The sequence below is a fragment of the Grammomys surdaster genome, unplaced genomic scaffold (assembly GCF_004785775.1).
Source record: "Grammomys surdaster isolate TR1022 unplaced genomic scaffold, NIH_TR_1.0 224, whole genome shotgun sequence".
NCBI lineage: Eukaryota > Metazoa > Chordata > Mammalia > Rodentia > Muridae > Grammomys > Grammomys surdaster.
In genome coordinates, this window is record NW_021604669.1 from 9,305,339 (window position 1) to 9,332,877 (window position 27,539).

General features: G+C 42.1%; 1 protein-coding gene across 3 annotated transcripts in view; it reads left to right on the top strand.

Annotated features, from left to right (window-relative positions):
• The first annotated feature begins 3,077 nt into the window (after positions 1–3,077).
• The window catches only part of Adcy8 (adenylate cyclase 8), a 223,030-nt gene continuing 198,568 nt past the window's right edge, over positions 3,078–27,539 (top strand). For all 3 annotated transcript variants that reach the window (XM_028773247.1, XM_028773248.1, XM_028773249.1), the window contains exon 1: positions 3,078–5,247. In XM_028773247.1, coding sequence (XP_028629080.1) covers positions 4,276–5,247 — 972 coding nt within the window. In that variant the 5' untranslated portion in view covers positions 3,078–4,275. The remainder of the gene's footprint in view (positions 5,248–27,539) is intronic.

Genomic DNA, 27,539 nt, shown 5'->3' on the forward strand with positions numbered 1-27,539 from the left:
TTCGCTTAAGTTAGTCATTATTGATTACAGAACTTTCAATAAATATGTGCATGAGAGACTTAGATCATCCAAATGTACCTAACCATCCACCACCCCCATCCCTGTGAAAGGTACTTACATACAAGAAGCCTCAGTGTGCAGTATCCTACTCAGTAAAATGGGAATCCTAAAAGCAGACAGAGACCTGGCTCACAGAATTACTGGGATGATTAAGTGGAATATTTATGAAGGACTTGGGGAAGAGTTTGACAGCCCATAGGGGCTGGGAAAAAAATGTCACTAGCCTTACTGTTATCTCTAAGTCAAGGGATATGGCAACAAGGAAAATCTAGCCACCGTTCAAGGGTATCACTGTTTCACCAGGCGAAGCAACAGAAATGAAGACATGGGGTTTAATGGAGAATCTGTAATCCCTTTGGTAGGAGCTACAACAGTGTTCACAAAGCATATCATCAGATGGCATAGGAGGACCTCGTTCATGGTCACTAGGGATATCATAAAGGGCTTTATGCAGAGACAATACGACTCAAGCTTCAAAGAATGCAGCATTTTAGGGGAGAAATGTGAAATGAGAAGTCCAAAAAAGGGAAATGTCATTATATAAAAAAATAAATTTAAAATGTCAAAATATCGTTCTGGGATCACAGTAGATAGTGTGCAGTATATAGGGAGTAACCGCACATTCCTAGTCCCTCCCAGACTCCAAGACAATGCTTGACATGTCTTCTTTTAAGTAATAAATCATTTGGTGGTTGGCATATTACAAAATAAGTATAGTATTTGTGTGCATCCAATGTTCTCGTTCAAGAACAGAATGCTCTGGAGGCTGAAGAGCATCATGTCGTCCCAACAAGAAGGACCACACTTGAATCCTCTGGGCTATAAGCTCTCTCACTTTACAATAGCCTGTAATAGTGCCCTTATAAAAAAGAAAAGGTCAATTGGGCCGCTGTGAGGTTTTCCTCCGGTTGCATTTGCTGCAGCCTCTGACTTCATGAAATTCTTGGAGTTTCTCCTTGCAGCAAGCTGTGCTCATTCATCAACCTGAGTCATTTTATCTGATTGGGCCCAAGTCTCCCCTTCTTTAGTCTGCCTCCTTTTGCTGCTGAATAAATCATCCCGGGAAACGTCCAGCATGGGAGAAGATTTTTACAGGAAAGTTCCATCTGCCTTAACTCCTCATTGATCCAGGCTGAACCTTCAGGTTCCAGGAAACAGAAGTAAGAACCTGAAGAGAGTCTCTCTCAGCCACTGATGCTTAGGTGGCCACTGACACAGGTGACTCAGCTGCTGCCCTCAGGAAGAGAAAAACCACAATCCCATCTCTATGACCAGAAGAGAGAGCTTTGGGGACACTTTTTGCTCTTTATTCCCTCTATTCCTCACTCCTCCAAATTAAAAGATTATCCACCCTAGCGTTTCAGAAGTTTCAGAAAGCCTGAGTCCAAGAATCTAAAAGGAGAAGTAAACTGTTCAGACTGATATATACGTTGGTTTTATTAAGGTCTAAATGACAACCTGGTTTTGAGTTTTTGTTTTGTTTGGTGGTGGGGTGTTTGTTTGTTTGTTTGTTTTTCTTTTCTTTCTCTCTTTTTTTTTTGAGATGCTTTGCTCTTAACTTCTAGCTCCCAAGGGTAGACGAGCCAGTCTAGAAGATCCTTACAGTTAACAAACAAAATATCCACAAGCTGAACTTAAAATAGAATCTGCTTCTCATTTAATTAAGTTCTCTCTTGAGTGATCTTTTCCAGTTAGTGCACCAAATTCCAGAAATGCTGGTGAGGAATGGTATAGTGCCTTAAAGGACTTTTCCCTGTTCTTTCTGGATGCTCTATGCGATGCAGGTGACCTATAAGACTTGGAAAGAGGAGTCAAAACACAGGTTTCTGGGGCACAGCCGCTACAAATAACCCTGAGAACGGTTTGGGATAGGTGGGAGGAGGGCGCTCTGGCTCCTCAGGGAAAGCGGGTTTTGCTTAGGACCAAAAGGAGCAAGTTTATCTGCACTAGAGGAAGGCATAAAAAAAAAAAAAAAAAAAAAAACGCCATCTCGGGGTTGGAGGTGGGAATGGGGATGGGGTGGCGGTGGAAACCGTGTCCTGGGGATGGCTTGGCCAGGTCATTTATGCTTTCATGGGACGCCGAGGGGTTGCGAAAGCGCCCAGAGCCTGACGTCATTGGCCATCAGCTGACTGTGTTCAGGGCCAGAGCTTCACTGACTGCAGCTGCAGTCGCTGTGGCAGAGGTGATGACTTCCACCACCTGCAGCCGGGCTCCAGACTGGTACTGCTACCAGATCCTTGAAAGGCCAGAACACAAGGACCCCGCTGGATTGGATGCTGATGAAGAACCGCTGCGGGGCAACTTGGATTTTGACCGCGACCTTCAACGTACCTAGGCAGCCAGGAATGTTGCCTCCGGGAGGCCCCTGAAAACGCCTTTCCGAAGGTCCTCCTTTGCACCTTTCTTGAAAGCCAGGACAAATTTAGTATCCGAAACGTGCAGAACACGCCCCCATCCTAATGCCCTCTACTATCCAGACCCTTGGAGCAGAGAATAGTAAGAGATTGCCCACCCGTATGAGAACCGCTTCCTGGGAGCATTTTGGTTTTAACCTGAAAGTTGGCATTAAATACACACGGAGAGAGACGCGCAGGCACGCGCACACACACATCACATCGCTCTCGAGTGGGGAGGGCGGAAACGAGCCCCTCTAGTGCGTGTCTCTGGTCTCGAGGAGTTCGTGGGCAAAGCGGCCTACGATCCTGGCTCTGCACCTGCCAAGGACAGGAGCCAGTGCTTAAAAAAGAACCGCGGAGGAACCAGCGGGCGCGGCCAGCTGGAGCGCTCCACCGCAGCGCGCTGCCAGGCTCGGGGGCTCCAGCAGCCCGCGGCCGCACGACCCACCCGTGCCGCTCTTCAAGACCTGGGGCGTCCTGTGCAGATCTGGGTGCCTCCGTGTCCCAGCCCCCACCCCTGTCAACCCCCCCCCCCTTTCCTGGGTTCCGGGGGCGTGGTTTGGCGCGGGGGCGGGTTTAAGTCGCCGCGGGTGTCTGACCGCTCTGACAGGTCTCCAAATTCCTCCCAGGCTCCAGTCCCGCGGCGCGGTTCCGAGCGCCCGAGTGGCCCCGCGCTTCCCTGGATCCGGAGGCGTCTCATCGACTTCCACTCGGCCTGGAGCCTCTTTTCTTGCTGAAACCTTTCGCCTGCCGCCTCACCCGCCAAGGCTCGTTTCTCAGGCTCAGGAATCCGCTCCAGTGGCTTCTCTTCGTACTCAGCTGTTGGCTTGGACAGCCCTCCCCACTTGTTCTTTCTCCACACCCCACTGGGGTCTGGCAGGCCCAATGGACTCCAAAGAAAGAAGTGAAGGGGATGGGGATTGTGTGCTGCGACCCATCAGAATCGCTGCTAGCAGCGGTGACTTAGTCCTGTAGCGGAGGCTGGGACCCTGGGGCTAGCGCCCCGCCACGATCCTCCTTGAGGAATGCATCAGTCCAGAACCCGCGCTGTCAGAATTTGCTCTGGAAGTGGCCACAGCCAGGAAGGAACCGAAGAGAGAGCTTCATTCAGCACACCTCCAAATTAACTGTTCGGTGACTTGTTAGTGCTAAGGATACCACCTTTCTCCTGCCCTCCCGCGGGGCGTCCTGCCACCTCACCATCACCCACACCTCCTGCCTCATCGCGCCCGCCTCCAGCTCCTCCCCGGCTCCCCATGCCGGCGCAATGGAGTTATCCGAAGGGCGACGATTGCCGCCACAGCTGCTAACTTAGCACCCATCCTGGACATCGATCACCCTTGGCCAGCCTTTCTGCAGCCGCCGAGACGTGGGCGTCCAGAGTCCAGTGCCGCAGCCAGGACCCGCCCGACGCGCAGCAGAAGCGCGGCGCCCAGGCGCCTCTTGGAGAAGACTGCGCCAGGACGCTGAGCCTAGAGCCAGCCAAGGAGCTTGAGCGCAGAAAGGGACTGCGTGGCTCAGAGCGCCAAGGATTTCGCAGACAAATAGCCACCACTTTCACTGCGTATCCAAGCTGAGCTGATTGGCGGGAAGGTGGCTTGCCAGTACGCGGAGGTCCGCTGCAATCTACCAGAAGCCCCCTTGCTCCGGGGCTCACTATGACTTGACCTGTGGGGGCCCTGCTCAGGGCTCCTGCAATCGAGCAGCCTAGGAAAGAAGGGATCGCTGCCAAGCGGCCTTCGGGTCTTTAGGAACCCCTACCCCCCAACTGTCACAACTGACTGTGTCTGCGCCTCCCTCCCTGCGGACCAGGGCCATGGAGCTCTCCGATGTGCACTGCCTTAGCGGCAGTGAGGAGCTCTACACCATCCAACCGACGCCCCCGGCCGGCGACGGCGGGAGCGGCTCTCGGCCACAGCGGCTGCTGTGGCAGACGGCGGTGCGGCACATCACCGAGCAGCGCTTCATCCACGGGCACCGAGGCGGCGGCGGTGGCGGCGGCGGCGGCGGTGGCGGCGGCTCCCGCAAAGCCTCGAACCCTGCGGGCAGCGGACCCAACCACCACGCGCCGCAGCTGTCCAGTGACTCGGTGCTGCCTCTCTATTCTCTGGGCCCGGGAGAGCGAGCGCACAACACCGGTGGTACGAAAGTCTTTCCGGAACGCAGCGGGAGCGGCAGTGCCAGTGGCAGCGGGGGCGGGGGCGACTTGGGCTTCCTGCACCTTGACTGTGCCCCAAGTAACTCGGATTTCTTCCTCAATGGGGGATACAGCTACCGAGGGGTCATTTTCCCAACCCTCCGCAACTCCTTCAAGTCTCGGGATCTGGAGCGCCTCTACCAACGCTATTTCCTGGGCCAGAGGCGCAAATCCGAGGTAGTGATGAACGTGCTGGATGTACTAACCAAACTCACCCTTTTAGTCCTGCACTTGAGCCTGGCCTCGGCTCCCATGGACCCTCTCAAGGGCATCCTGCTAGGCTTTTTCACTGGCATCGAGGTGGTGATCTGTGCCCTCGTGGTGGTCAGGAAGGACACCACCTCCCACACTTACCTGCAATACAGCGGCGTGGTCACTTGGGTGGCTATGACCACACAGATTCTGGCAGCAGGCCTGGGCTATGGGCTTCTTGGCGACGGCATAGGCTACGTGCTTTTTACACTCTTCGCCACCTACAGCATGCTTCCTCTGCCTCTCACCTGGGCCATCTTGGCCGGCCTGGGCACATCCTTGCTGCAAGTCACCCTTCAAGTGCTCATACCCAGGCTAGCGGTCTTTTCCATCAACCAGGTAACTCCTGCTTGCACTTGCTTTCCCGCTCCACTCCCCTGGTTTGTTACTTAGGCTTTGGGCGTCCTTGGGGTGGGGCCGGGGGGGGGGGGGAGGCAGCTTCAAGGCTCCTAACAACTGGAACAAAACGGCTAAATAACTTTACTCTTCTACTCTGGTTTGTTATTCTCTAACATAAGCCTTTGCCGCTGACACCTAAAGTCTACAGGCACTGAGGAAGGACACAGAAGGGGAGAACTGCCTAGATTCCAACTGTGGCACTTTGCTAACTCACAGCAGGTTGCTGTAGGAATCCTTCACTTGAGTTTCTGCTTGGCTTGTCTTCTGAATGGATTTAATCTTTGCTAAACGTAGAATTGCAGTGCTGGGTGCCCTCCAATAGGTCCTCCCCATCCTTCATAATGACAGGGATTTTATTTGGGAAATGTCAGTGCCCTTGGGGATCTAGCATGGTTTTATCTCTTATTACAGTGCCCAGCCCCAGATCTCTGAATGAATAAATAAACAGATAAATAAATAAGTCTCAGGAATTGCAGGATGGCAGACTCTTGGCAAAGGATACAAGTTTTTAGTCATTAAAAGAGACATTTTAATGTAGACGACTTTAATGAAATACTTAGATGAAGTCTCCAACTCTGTCACTTTCCTTTCTGCCCACCCCCTTCCTCTCCCTCATTAAATATGGATGTGCTCATGTGAACAAAGTTCATGTTGTCTATGGCCAGGAAGGTAGACAAAGAATCCGTTGTTTAAATTCACTAAAACCAATTGGTAATTAATGACCTGACACTTTGTTTAACAAATATCTGGTACTTAGCAGGGAGAGTGAGTGTGGGGGGCTTCTCATTTACAGAGGGAAACCTCAACAGACTCATTTGGGAAGAAGGCAACTGTGAGGTGCTTGGCTAGGGGCCGTTTTGTGCAAATCTGTCCTGTCTTCAACATCTCTGCTTACCCTTGCAGGATTAGAAAGATGTTAAAACTCTTGTAGCCAAGTATAAATAGAAAGTTCTTACAATGGACACTCCTACTAGAAATGGCTGATGATCTGTAGATCACTTGCACCAATGGAAAGCTTTGCCCATCTTTGCCTTCTGGGAGTTGGTTGGGTTGGGGGTCCTTTTCCTTTCATGATGGTTCTGTGTCTATTTGCCGAGGTTCCTTCTCTGGTTAGCTGTTTGGACCATGCTTTTTGAAGTGTCTCCTCTAGAAAAAGTAATGAGTATCTAAAGTATGTGGCTGTGATCATCAGGCGTGAAACAGGGAGAGAAGAGCCTTGCTGAGAGCTGGGTAGCTGAACTTCCCTCTACTATAGGCTATGGTGAATATACTGTCAAAATATCCCAAGCCTTTAATATTTGATGCATAGTAAAGTGTCTCTTGAAGAAGGCCTTATGGCCTTTGCCTGGGGTTGTATAACATTATACAATGTAGAAGCTGTGCACTTCCAATTCTGTGAACACGGATGCCTGAATCCCTTGCATGCAAACCCACTTTCTTCCAAGCACCCCTGTTCTTTTCTTCATTTTATTTACTATGTTTCAACATCAGCAAATCATTTCTTCTTTCTTTTGCCCTTCCGTCTTGTATCCTCCTCGTCTGTCTCCTGCTTCTCGCCTCCTTGTTGAAGATCTAACTTAGTCTGAATTTTTCTCACAATCTACCATAGATATTTGATGTATACAGAAAGCCTCATTTACAGCCCACTGCCTTTCAACAGTAGCCTTCCTTGGTGCACATTACTGAAAGACCACATAAAATATGCCGGGGTAGTATTTAGAAAAACACACCCTAAGTGTCAAATGATGAATGTCTTCCAAGTTCTAAGTATAGATATGGTTTTCTTGCCAAGTGAATCCAGCAAGCAAATTCTGGCTCCATATTTGTTTGATACTCTACTCAAATACTACCAGATGGGAAAAGATTAAAAATAACCCCCAATGTCTTCCCACTCCCATCCTATGATAAACAGTTCTCCACTGTGAAAACCAAGGCCTGCTACATGTAAACTAGGCCTATTCACCTTTCTGTTTTGGACAGGTTATTGTTTTAATAGGATTTCATAAGCCAGGTTCCACCATACTAAAAATACCTGGGCCATAGTATTCTTCAGCTTGGGGCTGCAAGTTCCTTTAAATATTTTCCTTTGGCGCCCCCTAGGGGTGCAAGCTTCTTAGCGCCGGCAGGAAAGTGGAGGGTTTCTCTCTTTTCCAAACCCCTGGTTTTGTGTTATTTTGGGTTTGATTGGTTGGTTGATTTGCTTTCTTGGTTTAGGGTGGGAATGCATTTTATTTTGTTTTGCTCTGCTTTATTTTTAAGAAATACTGGCTGATTTTTCCATGTTCAGTATATAAATCACACTTAAAACTTGGTAAGACCCTTTGTGGGTAACCATAGTGAATTCCTAAGTCCTCACCACGAACTTTCCCCCAGGGCCTGCTTCTCCTCCTCTCAGACTTCCTCTTCTGCTCTTCTACAGACTCTAAATTCTCTACCCATCTTTCCATAGATCTCGGGACCTTTCATACGTCTTCGTCTTTACATCTGCATTACAGGTCAATATCCCCTCTACCCCCACACACCCCCTTCTCCCGGTTCTTCAGACTACCTGGCAGATTATCACAGGCTACTCTCCCTGGTGTACAACTTGTTTTGGTTTCTCCACAGCAGCTACATTGTCTGAAACTATCTTCTCACTTTGTCGTGTCTCTTTTACTTTCACCTGAAGTCTCTCGATGCTCACAAGAACACAAACACAAAGAGAGCAAGAGATTGCCTCTGTCTTGACGATTTTATCCATAGCACTTAGACAAATGCCAGATACAGACTAGGCACCTAAGGGAATCACCATACAATTGAGCCTGTTCATCACAGGCTTATAAGATATCCAACTTCCCAAAATCTTTGTTGATGAAAGAGTCCTCCATTCATATACATCTATACAGCATGTATAAACAATTAAGGTGTTTGTGTATAACACAGGCTCTTACCTCTAAACACTGGAGAAGTCAGAGCACATAGCATGTCATTTGTACAATAGTTTCCATAGAGCTGAGATCCTCCGTGGTGTTGTGATACCTGATGATGACGTATAGGCAGTATAGCCTTCCATTTTAATTTCAAAGAAGAAAGGTTAGATTTTTGGAAACAAAGGGGACTTTCTGAGACTATGAAGCTAACGGGTAATAAGGACAAAATCAGAGTTTGAACTCCAATGCTAACAATTCTTCAGTAACCTCTAAGGGTATCCTTTCGGCAGACTAACAGTAAGATGGGCCCCTTTTGCTAGTCAAGAGAGTAATAGGACATACACCACCTCGATGAGCATTTAATGAAAAATGCAGAAGGGAATTAAGAGAGAAAATGGCAGAAATGGCATAGATTCTTTAAAATGAGTTCATCATTCTGCTCAGCTGGGTACCAATTCATCACCTGAAGGCCATAAACCCTTTGAATATCAGCTCTTTGCATTAATCTTAATTCCCTTTAAGAGGATGGCTCAGGTTTAACTTAGTATTTTCAAGACTTGTGGGATTAAAACGAGAATACAGTGTCAGCAACACCCTGTCAGCTGTCTCACTTCACTGAAAATGTCATCTTCAAAAGTAATAAGTGAGCCAGTAATTGCCTTCTTAATCCAAGCCACGAGTTTCTGCTGCTACTGTTTCCACCCCTAAGAAATCACATCTGTGTCTTGAAAGGGCAACCACTGTGCTTCAAATCCCTGCAGACCCTCCATATAAGCAGACAAAGCCCCTTGTGAATATGTATCACAAGTTGATTCCCATTGTGGCTATGAGTCTTAATCTTAAAAGGCTCACTAAAGAGAGAATTCTTCTCAGCATAGAAATTGCTTATATTCTTTCTACTCAGATAAGAAACTAAAATCACTACCCTCCAATCTCCAACACACAACACACACACACACCAAGAGAGATTATAGTTCATGGAAGATGTAAACAATCACCTAAATTTCCCACATATTTTCTGGGTCCAGTAACACTGGAAATAATGAGGACCCTTCTCAAGGTGCAAAGCCCAATTGAAACTTTTCAATTGCAGGTAGCCTGAGGTCTGCCCTTCAGACACTGAATTTAACTGTGTCAGCCTCACAAATGGTATGCAAATCAATGATGCTGAGAGTCTTTCCCATACTCTCTAGGAAGTTGATATTCCTCCATCTTAAGCCAATTGTTTATCCAACCAGTCAAATTTATTCATCTGAAAAAATGTATTAGAAGATGACATTATATGCATAAATAAAATATAATAAAAAGGCTTCAGATGCATTCTAAGCACCATAGCTGTGATTAGCATTTTATTCTGCTTTAATGTCTAGTGACAATAAGAGGGACTTCCTAACATTTGAAAATCATCTTGTTCTCATTCTTCAGCTCATTAGACATGGGATGGTAGAAATCATTTAGCTATTGGAAAACTGAGAGTAGTAATATTTAACCAGAAAGATGACTGCAGTGTGCTTCTCTCTTGGGGGATCTGAAATGTTACAGCCAGTGGCTAATTAGTCATCTGTGCCTCTTGTTGAAGCAGATAAGGAGATAAGTGTAGAGAGAAGATGATTTCTGCAAGATAATTCTATGAGCAAATGCAGACAGGTATGCAAATCCAGGTTAATCCATGTTCAAGGTCATGCTGTCCGTTAGAAATTTCTTTCCTGTCTTAGACACATCTCATCAAACAGCAGAGACTACAGCCAGACAAATACTGATTAAGTAATAATTCCTGAACTTGACAAATAACGAGACCCAGTTAGACTGCTACTTGTCCTATCAAGTAATCTTGTAGGACAGCATGCAATTGTAGCAGGTAAGATAAGGTGTGTGACAGGAGCAGCTGGGGTCTAGGAAAGAAACTAGAGTTTAAATACGCACTTCTGGTCACTTAAGTGAGGAATTGACCTCAGAATAAACACAAAGCAGAGTTACAGCTCCTCTCTCTCTCTCTCTCTCTCTCTCTCTCTCTCTCTCTCTCTCTCTCTCTCTCTCTCATCACTTATACAATTTAAACACAAGTCCATTTATACATCTTTGTCTAAGACTAGGGCTCTTTGCATCTGACTCAAATCAAATAAAGAGATTCTATGACTATGTAATGTACAATAAATGCCATGTGATTTAAACTACCCCTAACTCGGTAAACACTCAGTTCAGAACACAGAGCTACCCATTTAAATGGTATAATTGGACTCCAACTTAACTTACCTCTCTAGTTAGTTTGTTCAGTTTCTAACCCCTGACTACCCCTGTTTCTGTACATTCTTTCAAGATATTCATATAGGCTTTAAAATAATAACTGCAACAAGCATGTCTGAAAAATGGCTTTCAAAGACGTATTTGAGTGTTAGCCTTCCTCAGAGGTGCCTCTGAATGCTGGAGATTGAAGCTATTAACTCCTGCTTCTGAAAATACAAGTCTTCCCTTCATAGACTTTATTTTCTCTTTCTTCATTTCTGCTTTTCATTATTATTTTGCCTTTTTTGTTTGTGTGAACTATCATTTTGTTTGTCTGCTATGGTGGAGAGTGGTTTGGTTTCGTAAAGGATTTTTAGTGATGCCAAAATGATCAGTTAAACCTCATGGCCCTGGTCTGTGGGCATCTTTGTCTAAGAGTTGCAAATAGATTTGGTGTCTGTATATTTAGAGAGAGTTGCAAACTGATTGTGTAATGTGTGTTGTTCAAGATTAAATTATGAATTTGTTTCCCTTCATATCTGGTTATGTCACCTGACTGCCATCAGTGAACCAGAATACAATTAGATTAGAACTGGGGACATGGGTGGGGGTGACTTGGATTTTGGAACAGCAGCTGCAATGTCCTGCTAAGTGGGACAAAAGCATTAGTCATATTTACACTCTGATGATTGATGGCATTTAAGACCTCACCAAAAATAAATGAAACCAAGCATAAGTGGAAAAGATTAAACACACACACACACACACACACACACACAATTAAAGGACTACAATCATCTGTGACATTTCACTGTTGTCTAAATATTTCTTAGGATGCTAATTTATTCATATCACAAGTTGGTCCATTTGAGTTGATCCTGCACGTATTTGTGTCTAGAACACAGATGACAGTTGCAATATTCATCTCAAACCTTTTCTCTCACCAACAAATGGGCATGACACTGTTTCTCTGAGAGACCAGTAGGCCCAAAATAAGCAATTGGGCAATACATCAATTCACTTGACATATTGTTTCTGAAGCAAATTTCTGATTCTTCCCCCCACCCCCGAACTGAAGTAAGAGTATAAAGTCTAGCAGCAGCATTGGAAGTTGGGGAACATCTGTGACACATAGGTTTTCACCTCAGTCAGTCAGATAATGGTTTATATAAATAGTTTCTTCCTCAGGATGAGTACAGGAATGCTGCTTTTGTCAGCCACCCACAGCAGGGGAAGCCAGAGTAATTGGCCACAAGCTTCCCCAGGAAATGTAATTGGATTTACACACTCAAATTATATCATGTGAGTTTTGTTTATGAAGGATATTTTAGGAAGCCAGGTCACTTAAGCAGCACTTGAGAAGCCAGCTTTTCTCACTGCAAGATTTTTCAGTCAGCCCTGTGGGGTAGAAGAAGAATGCAGAGAGGATTAATTATACAAGGAGCTGCTGTGCATGCAGTGGGAGCCTCCAGCCACATCCTAGTCTGAATGAAAGCCATTTTCTTAGCAAATGCATCCATGGGACTATCTTTCCAACCAAAAAACTGAGTTTGTGATCTGATGTCAGATAAACATACAGTGGTTTGTTTCATCACTATCTCTGTACTGGGCTTTGAATGAATGCTTGTCCTGTCAATTTCTTTACCTGAGTTATATATAATATTAATATACACAAGACCTGAAGTGTCTATTAGTTAGCGTGTTATCTAATTTGCTCTATTTTTTGAAATAGATGCCTAAACTTTGGTGTTGCATTTTGTAAAATGCCTTTGAAGCACAAGCCTCCCCCTCTGCTCTGGATATGTTTTGAGCACCAAAGACAAACTTTCCCCACCTCCTCACTGAATTCACAAACTCCCTGCCCCAGATCTATTCAAATATCTGCTTGTTAAAGCACAGCCTGGTCAGTTTTGTATTCAGTAGTGCCCCAGAACTAGAATTCACAAGGATATTCAAACAGATAGTTAATAAACTGTTACCTACTTAATACCCATACTCCAATTCTTCTTTATTAAGGAATGTTAAGATCTATATGGTGAAGACCTGAACTAGACATGAAAAGAAATTCAAATTAATAGGGGAGAGGTTCTTTCTAAGTGTGTAAATTTTTAAGCTACTATTTATTTATATTTAAAGTACATAATGTAAAACTGTTACCTGAGAACAAAACCTACAACCATTTTATTTTGTAAAAATCAAATCCCTGACTTGTGCCAGCTGATTTTCTAGTTGACTGGAATAAACACATTCAGAATTTCTTCATTTGTGTGTGTATGTGTGTGTGCACATGTGCTTGCACAAACACATGTGTCCATATCTATGATTGCATACCAAATACATTGAGATTGCTCATAAAATAAACTACTAGGAATAGTCAATACACAATCACAATACACGTATGTTTTCAACGTAGACTATAAGAAACATAGCTCCCAAATTTTAACAAAACAGGATCAGAAAAATATAGAAAAATCACTGCAGACATACTTGAGGATAGAAAGAATATCCGAGGAATATAGTGATTGTCTTTAAATATCTGTGGTTCTACCATGACAATGAGGTTGATTATTCTATATGTGTCTCACACCAGTCATGAAAGAGATGAGGGTCTTTAATCTGAGAAGCCACAATTTTAAATGATAAGGTCTCCAACAGGAAGACTCATCAAGGGAAAGCTGTACTGTCAGCAATCCATAGGAGCTGTCCTTAGGAAGATTCTGATATAGGTGGTCATTTCTTCAAGGCCACTTGAAAGCTATTGGTTACACCTACAAGTAATCAGGGTTAGTTTGCATTCAAGAAAAAGGGAAAAGGAGGAAGGGCAGTAGGTCTAAAAGTTAAAGATACATGATTATGTTAACTGACTGTTCTTTTGAGTGCTCCTCTGGGATCTGTGTCTAATAAAGCATCAACCTGTTTACATTGTAAGGAGCACAATTGCCACACATTGCTACTACATCAGCAAGAAATGATGAAAATAGACTAGATTTTCCTGCACCTCAAAAGCAGCATTGGGTTTTAATAAGGAAGAATAGGAGAATGGGTATTAAGTAGGTAAACTGTTTATTGACTATCTGTTTACATCCTAGAGAATTCTAGTCCTGGGGCACTATTAAGTACCAAACTGATCAGGCTACGCTTTAACAGAGCTGATATTTGGATAGATTTGGGTCAGGGAGTCTGTGAATCCAGCGATGAGGTAGGGGAGTTTGTCCTTGGTGCTCAAAACATATCCAGAGCAGAGTGTTCAGCAAACACTTTTATCATATGCAGGTCTTGACTTCTTTTGACTTCAGCTCTCTAAAGCATGACACCTTTCCTATAGGAACTGGAGCAAAGGAAATTTCAAACTCTATGGGAAAAAAAGAGGTGAATGTGGCTTTTTCTTCTTGATGAAGTATATGCAAAGAGCCATCAGAGGACACAGGCCAGTTATATGCAACTCACTTTATCTATCACAAGCTGAATTTATCTCAAGCCTAGTAACCTAGTAGCAGGGGGATGAGTCTACCCAAAGTCAGGGTAGGTCTGCAGAGTCAGGAAGGTCTGCATTTCTGGGGACTGCCAGTTACTATGTTCATTTGACCTTCCTGTGAAAACTGAAGTACTTCTCCGGGAACCCAGATAATCTTTCCCACATCGGGGAGGGCAGACAGGAGCTTCAGCAAGGTTCAAGTTTCTCTCATTGGACCTTTGCCACACCCTGAGTTTTCACTTATCACAACAGTGCCATCACCTTCACATGTGACCACCACTGTCAGATCCTTGAGGATAGCCGCTGGGCCATATTACCTTTGTGTCACCAGCCCCTGGCATAACACATGGCACAGAGACAGCTCTGAATGTCATGCCTTTCATTTAGTGGAATGAATGTCTATGGCCTGACCACCTCCTTCCTTCTGATCCCTTCCCAGCTCTCACACAGTCACCAACAGGGAATGAGACAACAATGACAGAAGTCACTTCCTTTATTCCATATGTCAGACATTGCCCTGTGGTGTACGTTGTCCAAGATGTCAAAGCTGTTTTTACTAGCCATTATTTATTAAATAATATAAAGAAAACCTCAAAGTGTTATCCACATCATTTCATTAAAATAAAAGTTATAGTACTGAACCATTTGTGAGTATTTACCCATCCCTGACTGTTTTTCATACTTACCACTTCTTTCAATTTTTGAGGTTATAATCACTTCATTTCTCTCTTCCCTTTCCTCCCTCCAGACCCTTCCATATACCCCTACTTGCTCTCCTCAACCACCTCATGACTAAACTAGCACAATCCTTAACTACATTCTAAATATTTGTCCTTATGCAGGCAAATAATAAGTACAGTCCTCACCCCCTCCTGGAGGAAACTTCTCATTGTAACAGAGGGAGACCATACAGAAAACTACACCGAAATGCAGTTGTGGAGCCAGGCTCAGTGGGCTGCATAAAACATGTTCACATAGCAGGTTCAGGGCATATTGTGGTGGAGAGAGCAGAAAGATTGTAAGAGATGGAGAAATGGCGAGTTTGCTGTTCAGTTGTGTCTCATAGGAATGAATCCCAGAAACTATATCCAGGAAGTCTCACCAACATGACTTCCTGAAACTTCTGAATGGGTCACACACATCAATCCAAAGTAGAGCCCTAATACTAAGAGAGAGGCTGCTCTCCCCTCTATCTTCCCTGTTCTGTAGCATTCTGTAGCATTCGTCCACACCAGCTTATCATTCCATGTACACTCTCAGTCCCTTCCTTGGCTTGACACCCAAACAATAGCCTTTCTTGTGCATGCTCAGTGTATGTGGTCTGAAAAGTGTTGCTCCCCTCGTTTACCTTGAGTCCTGATTTTTGCCAAGCTCTGCCTTACTCTTAAGGGGAGAGCATTGTACAAAATGGGCTATTTTTTTCTTCCTGCAGCTTGAAATCTACCATGTAAAAACCAGATTGCACATTAACTAGAGCAGTTTGAGTAAAAACTACCGAAAAACTGAAGCTTGTATCCAATGATGCTAGCCAAAAGGTCTTCAGAAAGTCTTGAAAAACGTTTATAAGAAACTATTCTGTGTTTAGTTCCACGAAGTACTCTCCTATGCAGTTCCTCTTTCTACAGCCAGTTGGAAACTAAGTCAATGAGAGCAAGAATGAGAGCAAGGTTAAAGGCAAAATCACTGTGTTCTTTGGTGAGCCTTCTTAGCCTAGTGGTCATTAGCCCATCCAGGAGGATGGGCTCATGTTTCCAAGTGGTGAGCAATCAATGAGTACAAAGTCTCCTTTCCTCTTCTATTTATGAAATATTAGTATTGCCCTTTTCTCCTACAAAGTATATAATGAGATCACATAAGCTACTAGGGTCTGCCCACACCATTTCAGACAGAAAGAAACTGCATAGTGGAATATGTACATAAGTATATATATATGTATGTATGTATGTATGTATGTATGTATGTATGTATATATGTATGTATCCATCCATCCTATTTGCTCTGGATTTTTCTCTGTAACTTTGGACAAAGAAATGACTTTGGCTTCTCACAGCCAAAATTTCCATCATACCCTAAAGGTTTTGTATAGAGCTAAGTTCAGAGTCTATCATACTTTTCCTGTCCACATGTTCTGCCTCAATTTACCCATCTCCTTATCTCCACATCTCTCTTGACAGCAGGCCTGTAAATGTCACAGAGTCAAGGTAGCACCTAAGTCACCATTTTGTCTCTATGGTCTTATCTAATGTTTCCTTGACTGTCTTTAGAACTCACTCTTCACTTTACCTCTCAAAACAAATACTTGAGCAGTCATGTCAACACCGCTCTTCCTTCTTCCACTTTACATATGAGGATATTGAGCTCAAAAGAGTGAAATCATCTCCCTAAAACTCAGGGACTAATGAGAAGCTCCAATCCACAGTTTTCTATTCCCAATGCTTCTCACTGAAACTGATGGTCTATTAGGGCCACTTTATCTGAGTTAACTAGGCTAGTTTCAGAGGCAGTAAGTTATAAGTGACAAAGAAAACAAAGAATGAAGTTGGTATTCCAAATAATGAAATTGTCTTTGATATTAGTCTACAGAATCCAGAATATAGGGCATTGTATTGAAAACAGTACCTAAAATATCACCTAGCAATACAACTTTGAACATACCATTCATCTTCCCTTGGCTTCCTGTGCAGTTACAAATGTCTACCATGGGTAGGGGTTACCTAACCAGTTACAGTACTTGCAACACAAGCAAGAAAACCAGATAAATAATCCACACATATGTCATGTGAGTGTGGTACCTGCAGAGGCAGGAGATTTCCAGAGCAAGCTGGCTAGTGAGACTCTCAGTGAACTCTGGCTTGAGTGAGAGGACGTTGCCTCAAAAAATATAGAATTTTCTTGACATCAATCTGAAGTCTCCACAGACTCATTCATATAACACACATCAATCTGAAGTCTCCACAGACTCATTCATATAACACACACACACACACACCTACCTATGAAAAGAAGAAAAAATACAAACAAACACTGTAAAATTGAGTTATAATTAACATGGATACAGTGTTTTGTATTTGTCTTGGCTTTACTTGATTCCCTAAATGAGACAATGGCAATTTTTATAGAAAATACAACATCTGAACATCTTTGAACTTGAGAGTCTAAGGATGTCCTTCATGAGAAATGATTGAGTAAACACTAAGAGAAACTTACCAGAGGGTTTGTAGTATTTAATTCTTCTGCTGGTTGAGCTACAATAATCGGGTTATTTGCTGTAAGGCTGTGAATCACTGTAGTCATGAAATTTGTTTTGGAGAGACTGATATTTGTGCTATTTAATTGGCAGACAATTGATTCTTTTGAATATCTGATTAGTGGCTGTGGCACTTGTCTCGATTTCTAAACGTGTGTTAGCTGTGATCAACAAGCCATTTTATGTCAACATTACTCAACAGTGATTGATCTGCCATTTACTCAGCCTGGATATCTATATTGGGAATGTGGTTTCTATAGAGTCTGATTTGTCTGTAGCTCCCCTAGGAAAGAGACAAGGTGGCTTTGATGAACCCACTTCCTGCTATAGCTTAGTCATGTCACATAGAACCAAGTGAAATTCAGATTCCTTTTGCCAATGTCTCTTTGTATAAATGAATAAGAAAGAATTTGAACCTAATAAACAACAATGAGCAAAAACTGAGTGATGAAATGATTCCTTTAACAAAGGGAGATCCGAGAGGCATACAGTAGCAGACTACCTTGCTCAGTGATTGGCACAGAACTCAGTGAAACAAAGAACAATGTTTTCCTCTGTTGATCACATGAGTTGTAGATGAAAGAAACAGGATGGCTATATCATCCCAAACACCAATAACAATATCAGCACACATGAGGCATGACCCACACCCAGGATTAGAAGATAACCACTAAACACTAAGCAACATGTTCCTTAGTTCCTCTGATACACAAAAGTACTGGTCATGAGGATGCCTCCATTACCATGTATCTAGAACATTCTTTACAAAAAAAGAAAAATTGTTTAGCTCTCATTTAGTGCTGTTGTGTCTTCCTATGGATCTGTCCATAAAATCCTTTCCTTATGCAAAGCATTTCAGATAACAAGATTCTATATTGCACAAAATATCTGGCTAGTCATCAGGTAAAGGTCATTGTATTTAAAGTATCCTGAAAATAAAGATTCAGACAATGAAATTTACTTTATCAGGCCTTTCTCATGTGCACGAGCGTATTTCAAACTGCAGATCTATCCCAATATCAAAACAAAACAAAACAAAATACACACACACACACACACACACACACACACACACAAAGAAAAAGCCTAAGTGATGGTGAAGTAATATATTCCCAATAAAATCAGAGGAAAACCCATAGAAAGAAAAACTTACAGCCATAGAATAGTGTGAAAATATTGAGATTTACAATAGCAGCAGATTACCTGGCAAACTAAACCAAGTATTAAACTGATTAAAGTGACAGAAGTCCCCACTGCTCCCTTCCCTATCATCTGTCACTTCCGGCCATTGACCCACGAAGGCATCACCAAGTTCCTACTTTGTGATGTTTAAGAAGTATGTCTTTAGAAAATCCCTTCTAGATATTTTCCCATTAAAGACTTCAGTGTTCTTAAACTAGAGGCAAGTAGAACACATTCACATTTGACAATCACTTCTCAATGCTTCTGTTGCTACTGATTGGTAGGCTTCAAGATGGAAAGTGGTTCCTTTTTGATTCTGAGTACCCATGGAGCATGAGTTGCTGTCCTGTTGCTGCAATAACACACTAGGACCAAAAGCTGCTTATAGAAAAAAGAATATATTTTGATTTATGGTTCTAGAGGGAGGGTGCATGATAACAAAGAAGGCAAGCCACAGGCGCTGAAACAAGAAGCTGAGATAGCTTATCTCCATCTTCATATAGAAAGAGAGTGAACTGCAAGTTGGGTGAGGCTATAAACTCATAGCATCTTCCCTGAGGGTTGTACTTCCTCCAGCAAGGCTCTATTACCTAAAAGTTCCATTACTTCCCAAACACCCACTAACCATCATAGACCATGAAGAGAGCTAGAGGCCACACAGATGAGAGTAGATGACAGAGAAATATGCGTCTTAGGAAACTGATTATGCCTTTAGGCCATTATACCAACAATATACTACATCTGTTTTATTCTTGAGCACATGTGTGTGTGCATGTGTTCATGGTTTTGTGTGTTTGTGTTTGAGACAAAGTTAAGACTAGCATTAGACTCATTATGTTGCCCAGGCTACCCTGGAACTCATTATCCTCTGGCCTTAATCTTCTAAACCCTGAGCTTTCCAGTGGATACCACCACACCCAACTAAGGAGTTTTGAGCTGGTGCAAATTATACTCCTAATTTATTTGGTCCATTTTATTTTAATTCTTCATTATTAACATGCAAATATGATTTCTAACAAATAATGACTACAATGTAATCATGTAATCAATGTAATCTGAATGATCATCAACTAGTCTCTGAGATAAATGAAAAGTTTTCTATGCTATGCCTCTTTATATGATGTCTAAGAGCTATACAGCAGACAGTCATTTTCATGTCCTGGGTGTCTTTCTGTTTTCTTTCTCTGTGTATGTGAGATTTGGGGACCAGAAAGAACCAGATCAGATGTTGCTCCATCTGATGTATAATTTATATCACTAGAATAAATGCAAGGCAACAGTAGTGGCTGGAGACAGGTGGGACTATTTCCCAGGGGAAGAAACAAATGCCTTCCTATTTATAAATCTTTGAAAGCACACCAGGCTTTGTGAGATTAAAAACTCATCCCTGGAGGTACTCAGCAGAAGCCAGATGCTTCTGGCCAGGGATTTGGTGCAAAGGAGGATGGTTTGAACAAAATAATATTTTTTAACATCCTCTACAATTTGAAGCTCATGATTCTGGGACTCTTCTAGGAGTTACAAATAATTGGTTAGCTGAACAAAAATCAGACTGTAAAAAGAAGTCCAAGAAATATTCTATATTTCAGAGAGATGTTATACAGTATACCATGCGATTTCCTCAAACTTGTTCTCCTGGGCCTGATTTTTGGGGCCCAGGGTTCTCTGTTCTATTCCTGCAGTAGTCCAAGCCAGAAAGCTTAAAGGAATACCTCAACCACATCTCCCTGTTTATCTCTATGGTTAGTCTTCTCCTGTCTAACTTGACCTCTGCTCCTTCTGCTCTGTGCTTAAAAAAAAAAAAATCGGCCGTACCTGTTCCTTCTCCCTTCCAATTCCAGTTTACCAGGGATAGCACTGGATCTTTCCCTGTTGCAATGTGTTAGGTGTTCAAGCAAATGCCATTAGTTTCTCATTGCTCTTTCCTGGGTTGCACATCTTACTACTGGCACTGGATCCTTCAGATGGTCCTTCATCATGCTCTCCTTCCTTAACCCTGAATTTCATTCAGAGCATCAGAAACACCAATGTCTTCTGTTCCTCTGCTGCCTGAGTCCTCAAAGAGAGCAGTTTCTCAGGGCTGTCTTCTCTTATGTCATAACTTAATTGTACTTTAAACCTTTTCATTTTCTTAGAAACCCCTTCCTCCACATCATTCTCCACTTCCTCTCTCTTCCTATTATTTTATTTCTTTTTCTTCTAACTAATCCCCTTCCATTCTCCTCCCTGCTTCCTGCTGCTATTACTAGGGTACAAATTCAGTCTGCTTCAGTGTGGTGCCCCCCTCCCCTCCTCCTTCCCCTCCTCCATCTTCTTCCTTCTCTTCTTCCTCCTTTAAATCTTCTCATATAATTTCCTATTCTCTCTTCTTCCTTTCCTCTCTCCCTCCCTCTGCCCTCCTCTCAGTCTCTTTCCCTCTCTTCCTGCCTATTATGTCTGACTTTGCAATTGTATAGGAAGCACAATGAAGACAGTATACAGGTTTGTTTGTTTACTCACCAAAATATTACTAGTATTTCATGTTTGATAATTATTTAAGAATAAAGGAATAGGAATGCCCAAAGCTATTGTTCAGTACTGATTGTGAGTGTGTGGTGTTGTGTGTGAGTGAGTGTGTGTGTATCATGCTGTGTGTGACTATGTGTGTGAGTGTGTGTGTGTGGGGGGGTCCCATATGTGTCTCCAGCTGACCTTAAACTCAAATTGTTCTGCTGGGTATATAAGTGTGGTCCAGTACACTGAGCTGGCTAAAGAATTTCAATGTCTAGGAAACTAAACTTAGGTTCAATCAGGGTTCAAGTAATGTTTCTACCACATTTGTGGTGTTTCTCCCCTGTTCAAAGGAGAAGGCTAGGGAAGGCTAAAGTTTACACTTTAAGCAGTTTCAGAAACAAGCTCAGTAAGAATTGCACCAAAATAAGATGACCTAATGGTTCTGCCAATTGTAACTCCAAGAATCCCACGCACAATTCCTGTGCCAGGGCGATAATATTTCTTTTAATAGCTTGTGTCCTGTAACAGAACTTGTGGTTTCCAAGTCTTTAAATAGATGTTACCATTTAAGAGGTAAGCAAACATCTATTCTATTAAACATAATTACTATTGTCTTAATGCTTTTATGTCTGCTGCTGGCTCTCAGTAAGACTGACATAGAAAATAAAAGTGCATCATTTGTTGTCTTCATGAAGAAGAATTTGATGCTAACTGGATTAGGTGTAGAAGACAGAAAATGAGTCCCTAACATTTCTGTAGTATGACAGAAGACATGTCAGTTTAGACTGAGACACCTATAAAAGAATTCATTTTGGAAAATCCAGTAAAGATAATATTTAAAACTACTAAAAAAATGGCTAGTCATAAAGACCTCCATTACTAGAAAAAATAAAGACTCATATTCAGAACTTCACAACATTTTAATCTTCAGGAAATTGCTCTCCTACACTTCACCCTGAATAGAAAAGGATGGCCTGGTAAAATTATTGAGAACACATATTCTAGTATCAGCTTAGTTGGGTCTGGATCCTGACACCAAAATTCATTGACTTATCAAGATATTTAGCTTCCATAAGCCTCAGTAAAATGGGAGAAATTATCATATGTATTTCATTTTTTTAAAAGTGTGAGAATAAACAGAATTGATACATAAAATCCCCCCAAACAGTTTCTAACCTAATGAATGTTATTTGACATTATGCAGCATGCAATGGAAGCTTGTGACGCATGGACTTTGACTCTGTAATTTATTGACCCTTCTCCGGTCCTAAGAACAATTCCCAGAGCACAGATGTTCAGTAGATTTTTATTGAATGAGTAAATAGAACCACTAGGGAGGTTAGAATGACTATCCACTGAAAGGTTGATATCAGACTCTGGGCAAAGTACTAACAGGTATCCTAATTAATGAAAATGTATGTATTCGATAACTTTTAACTCATATGGCAACATCGTGCAACTGAAAGCCGGAACACTGACACGTCAATTTTCTAAGACCTTTGGTACATTTTACTAAAAGATTTTTTTAAACTACTTCTCTTTCTTGGCATGTTCTTTTTGACCTTTCAAAATATTAATAGCTAAAGGAGACAGTGCTGGAATTACATTGAGTCACTATTTTGATTAAATATTGAAGTAGAACATGTATTTCAAAGCCCACTTCTCCCCCTAGAATCAACATTTACTCTGAATGACCCACTCACTCAGAGCACGCATATCTAAAAACCACATCTTTAGCATTTATAATACAATTTATACTTTCACATACAAGATGGTATTATATATACATATATGTGTATATACATGGAAAATTATTAGCCTTAATATTATTCACAAAGCAAGGAAACAATGTCCTGGAAAGGGGTGTGTGTGAGAGAGAAAAAATGAGAGAGAGAGACAGAGATAGAAAGACAGAGATAGAGGTCAAACTCTGGTGTCATACCTTTGGTATTTTAACACCATTTTTGTTGAGACAGATCTCTCACTGGCCTGAAATCCATTCACCAAGTAGGATAGACTAGCTGGCCAGAAAGCCCCGGGGATCTGTCTCTACTTCGCCAGCACCAGGATTAAGTCTTTCTATCACACCTGTCTTTCTAGATGTGAGATCTGTGAATTGAACCAGATTTTTCAACTTGTAAAACAAGCAATTTTCTAAATGAACTATCTCCCTAGTTTGCTGGAAGGTTTCTAGACTCTGAAACAGCTCCAGGCTATGATTCTACATTGTTTATCTCCCAGTAAGGGTTTTATCATCTTACATCACAAACTTCGTAATCACTATTTTACTCGCTCTGGGAACAAAGAATTGGCCATTGGGTTAAAATGAGAACACCAACAATGCACTAATGGCTGGCTTTCTAGGGCATGTATATGACGTGTGTACTGCCCTTGAACATTCCAGCATATATGTGGGGTACTTACCTCTGGTTTTCCAGTTTTCTGGTGCCAAGTCATAAAAAGCAATTGTGAAACATTTTCCCCTGTGCATAAAGTCAAAAGCCATGGCCTGGTGAGATGGCTCAACAGGTGAGGGTACCTGCTACTTAGCCTGACAGCCTGAGTTTGATTCCTGGATCCATGGGGTGGAAGGAGAGTACTAACTCCTACAAGTTACACATGCCACATGAATGAATGAATGAATGAATGAATGAATGAATGAATGAATGAAGTTAATGAAAAAAAACCAAGGCATTTGTCTGGAGAAAAGGGACTCACAGTAGGAGCCAGGAATCTCAGCTCGAATTTTTCTAGTCACCTGATTCAGATTCTTGCCTGCTCTGTCTTCAGAAGAGCTGATGTTCCAAGCTGGGTAAAATTCTTAAGATCCTCCAAACATGTTTTAATCAAAGCAGTGATTTTGGTCCCAGTATCCTGGATGGACCAGAAGTATCTGTCTTTTGTCCAAAGAAGTTTCAGAAGGAGGTCTAGGGGAAGCCTTCCAGCCATTCTGTATTTTGCTAGCTCTGGCACATGGGCCAATGGCTCTCTGAGACATGCTCCCTGAACATAATGAAGTCAGGACTCTTCTCTGTTCTAATAGTACTATGGTTCTCTGTTTCATACTGACTGAAGCGAATGTTGACAAAGTTGTCCAAAGAATCCTGTTTCCTCTTCTGTATAGCTCATCCTATTGTCTACATCACTGCTCTGCTCCAGCCTTCTTTCCATGAAATCCTCAGACATACCAGTCTGCTCTTACACAGGCATAACTATTTCTTCTGTTCGAATCTCCTCCTTGTAGAAGTCCATGTGACTCCTTCAGGATCTGGCTTGAGTCATCCCCCCAATGGGGACATCTACATTTAGATAATTATGTTTGTGATCTCTCTCCTTATAAATCCCTACCTAACCTCCTCTTACATTCCTCATTAACCTAGTTTGATATAAAAACGTTTATCTTCTACTCTTGCTGGAAACCAGAACTTATAGCCATGTTTTATTGTGTCTACAGCAGGGCCTGACACATAGCAGGTGCACGGGAAAATACTCTTCTATTTATTGAGCGATGAATAAAGAAATGCATTTCTGTGAATAGTTGTACTGACATTTTCTCTCATTCTTAAATAGACACAATCTTCACAGCACATTTTTCCAAGTACAGAGAAAGTTTAAAATTCTCTTGATTCTTTATTTTCTCTGTCCCCATAAAAAAAGGTGTTGTCTTTTTCATTGACTAACATATCCTGAGAGCCTAGAGTTTTGCAGATGCTGAGTTTTAACAGAGTGCCCTCTACAAATCAGTTTCTCAAGTTTGAAGATATGATCGATCGTCCTGATCCTTGATCTGTAGTAACTGCCAACAGCAGAGAATGTGCACCTAGGATTTTGCAGGCACATGTCCGTCACCTTTATACTCTGATACAATGTTCCAATCTGTGCAGTAAAGGCCATTGTCACAATAGAGTCCAGAAAAAAATATGGCACATAAACCCACGCTGAAAGATCAGAGAGAAAGAAATTAACATTTACAGCAGCAGCTAGCATATACTGAATGTTCATTATCTGTCAGGGTGCTAAGTAATTAACTCACTTAATCACAACAGCCTGTGAGGTAGAAACCAGCAGCATCACTGTTAACATATGAGGAGCCTGAGGTTCAGAGACATTAAGTAGATTTAAGTCTTTCCCCACTAGAAAGAGCCAGAGCTGAGATCTAAATCCCAGAAACAGACCATTAGACCAGCCTGTGAAGGTAGCAGGTACAGTGGTGAGACTTTTCCAGATGTGACTTTGTTTCATCCTGTGGCAGTCCTGGAAAGTAGTCATTGATGACTCTGCCTCCTAAAGATAAGTGAAAAGAAGCAGAGCTGCATCCTATCCCCAAACTTACATTCAAATATATAATAAACGTACTTATTTTACATATTGTTAGCAGGATGGTGTTTGCTCTGACTCATCACTGGCTGGAGACATTTGATGTTCCGAGTTTCCATTATATTTTTACTACGGGATGTGTCACAAGGTACACAGCTCGGTGTTATAGGCCAAGTCACTTTGCAATTACTCATAAGCGCTGTGCACTTAAATTTTGGAAGAATATTTTATTTGATTGGAACATCTATCGAATGAGTAAACTCGGAAGAGGCACGGCTACGCTAAAGCCTTGTTGACAGATTTGCTAATGTTTCGTTCCTGCCGTAGATGGGAACCAGTGCCGGTCCTTAGCTAGAACATCCTTCTAAAACCGCTCTCCTTTCTGTATTCATGAGAAGGAAGAGCTGGCAAATGACTTGGTCCCTCTCACCCTGTAAAATGAAACAGCTGAGAGATGTTTGTAAAGTTATTTCATGTGAAGTTAACCTGTTCATGAGACAAGGCGCTCAATATGGATCCAGGAAACTACCTTTGACCTCTGTGAGGCCAATACAATATTCCTCTGCAACAGTCAGTATGCTTCAGTTGTAGACTAAAAGGAAAGATGTTGGAGATGTCTACACAGAAATCAAAACCTCCGTGACTTTGGAAATGCTCCAATCTTAGGTACATACTGGACTTCATCTGTCCTAGACAAGAAATACATTTTAAAGGAGAAAATAAAAGCCAACTTGAGCCTGGGATGGGAAAAATCGGCATTAAAGGGTTTGTCTATTGGGCATGAGGACTTGATTTTGGATTCCAGAACTTAAGTAAAAATGATAGATGTAGCAATACATCCATTTAATCCCAGTACCGTAGCTACAGAGATAGGCAGGTATCTGGACATCACAGTCTAGCCAGGATAACCTAACCAATGACCTCAAGGCCAGTAAGAGGCCCTGCCTCAGAAGTAATGAACAGAATTTCTTGGTATAATATCCAAGGTTTTCCTATGATACATGCATGCATACATGTGGACACATACACACTCATGAACAATGCATTTTTACATACATGAATTTTTTGGGGAAGAAAACAATGCTTGATAAGTTGCTGTTTTTAACTTAGTAATTAATGATGAATCAACTATTTCTTCAAAACCAATTACCCAATAACCATCACATTACACCACACAGACTTCTCACTAGCACCAAAAGCTCTCAGGAGTTGCTATCACCACCTCCATGACAGGGCCATCTGCTCCATGGGTAGGAGAGGGAGGCAAGGAAGTGATAGTTGATTGTGCAAATTGTTATGGATTGGATCTTGGGAAACAGACATATCAGTAGGAAATTTCATTTTCTGTGGAACTCTGTTTATGATTTCACCATAGTCCTAAAGTTAACACCAAAATAATATATCACTCTGAGGTACCTCTTCCTTTTCTCCTTCTCTTAGTTTTGTCCTTTCTTCTACCTGGAAAGACTGTTGTGTGGATTTGTTCTCCTTCTCCCTCTATGTGTCTTAGCTAATTACATCACTTACAAAGAAGTTTTTCCAAATACTTGTTCTAAATTGGCATGAGATATCTCACAGAGGAAAGACCTTAGCTGTAATGCTTATTACCAGAATAAAAGTACCTCAATTCTATCTAGAAACCAATAAATACTTGTGAAATAAAGAGAAAATGGATAAAACTAGCTATGAGACAATCATCACAATTATCATCATCTATAAAATGATCTAAATGAAAATATTAAATCTGTTGATTATATCATTCATTTAACAAGTCCTGGAGAGTGACTAGAATAGAAAAAGTAAGAAGCTCATATGTATCATAACAGGTTGGGTCTTCTAAAAACCAGACTCTGAAAGGAAATGTCACATGTTTGGAATTTGTTAGGGATGAAGTTAGAATCAATATCTATGGAAGGGAAGAGAAAAAAACAGAAAGAGATACGTGAACATACCTGGTTTTAATACAACTTCAACAGAGACCTGGATCCTGGAGGAAGTTTTAAGGCTGAGATAATCTTTTGGGGATATTCTGAATTGGAGTTATGAGCTTTTATATGTCCAGGATTTTTAGTCTTGGAGCATGACTTTGGATGATATCTTCTTTCCATCTTTGTCTCTTCCTCTTCCTCCTCTTCTTCTTCCTCTTCCTCCTCCTCTTCCTCCTTCTCCTCCTTGGTGATCATCAAAATAGTCTCATGTTTTAGAACTGTCCGACAGAAATGATCCACTTCACATATATTCTAAGAGTTGCCCCTACCTTGTTCTTGGTAGGCTTCTCTTCTCTGGTAAAGTTTACAAGAGGAAGATAAACTGTATCAATTACACTCATCACCACACCTGCTTCAGGAGCCAGACAAATCTTAGACTACCTCTCTCCTTCACTCTT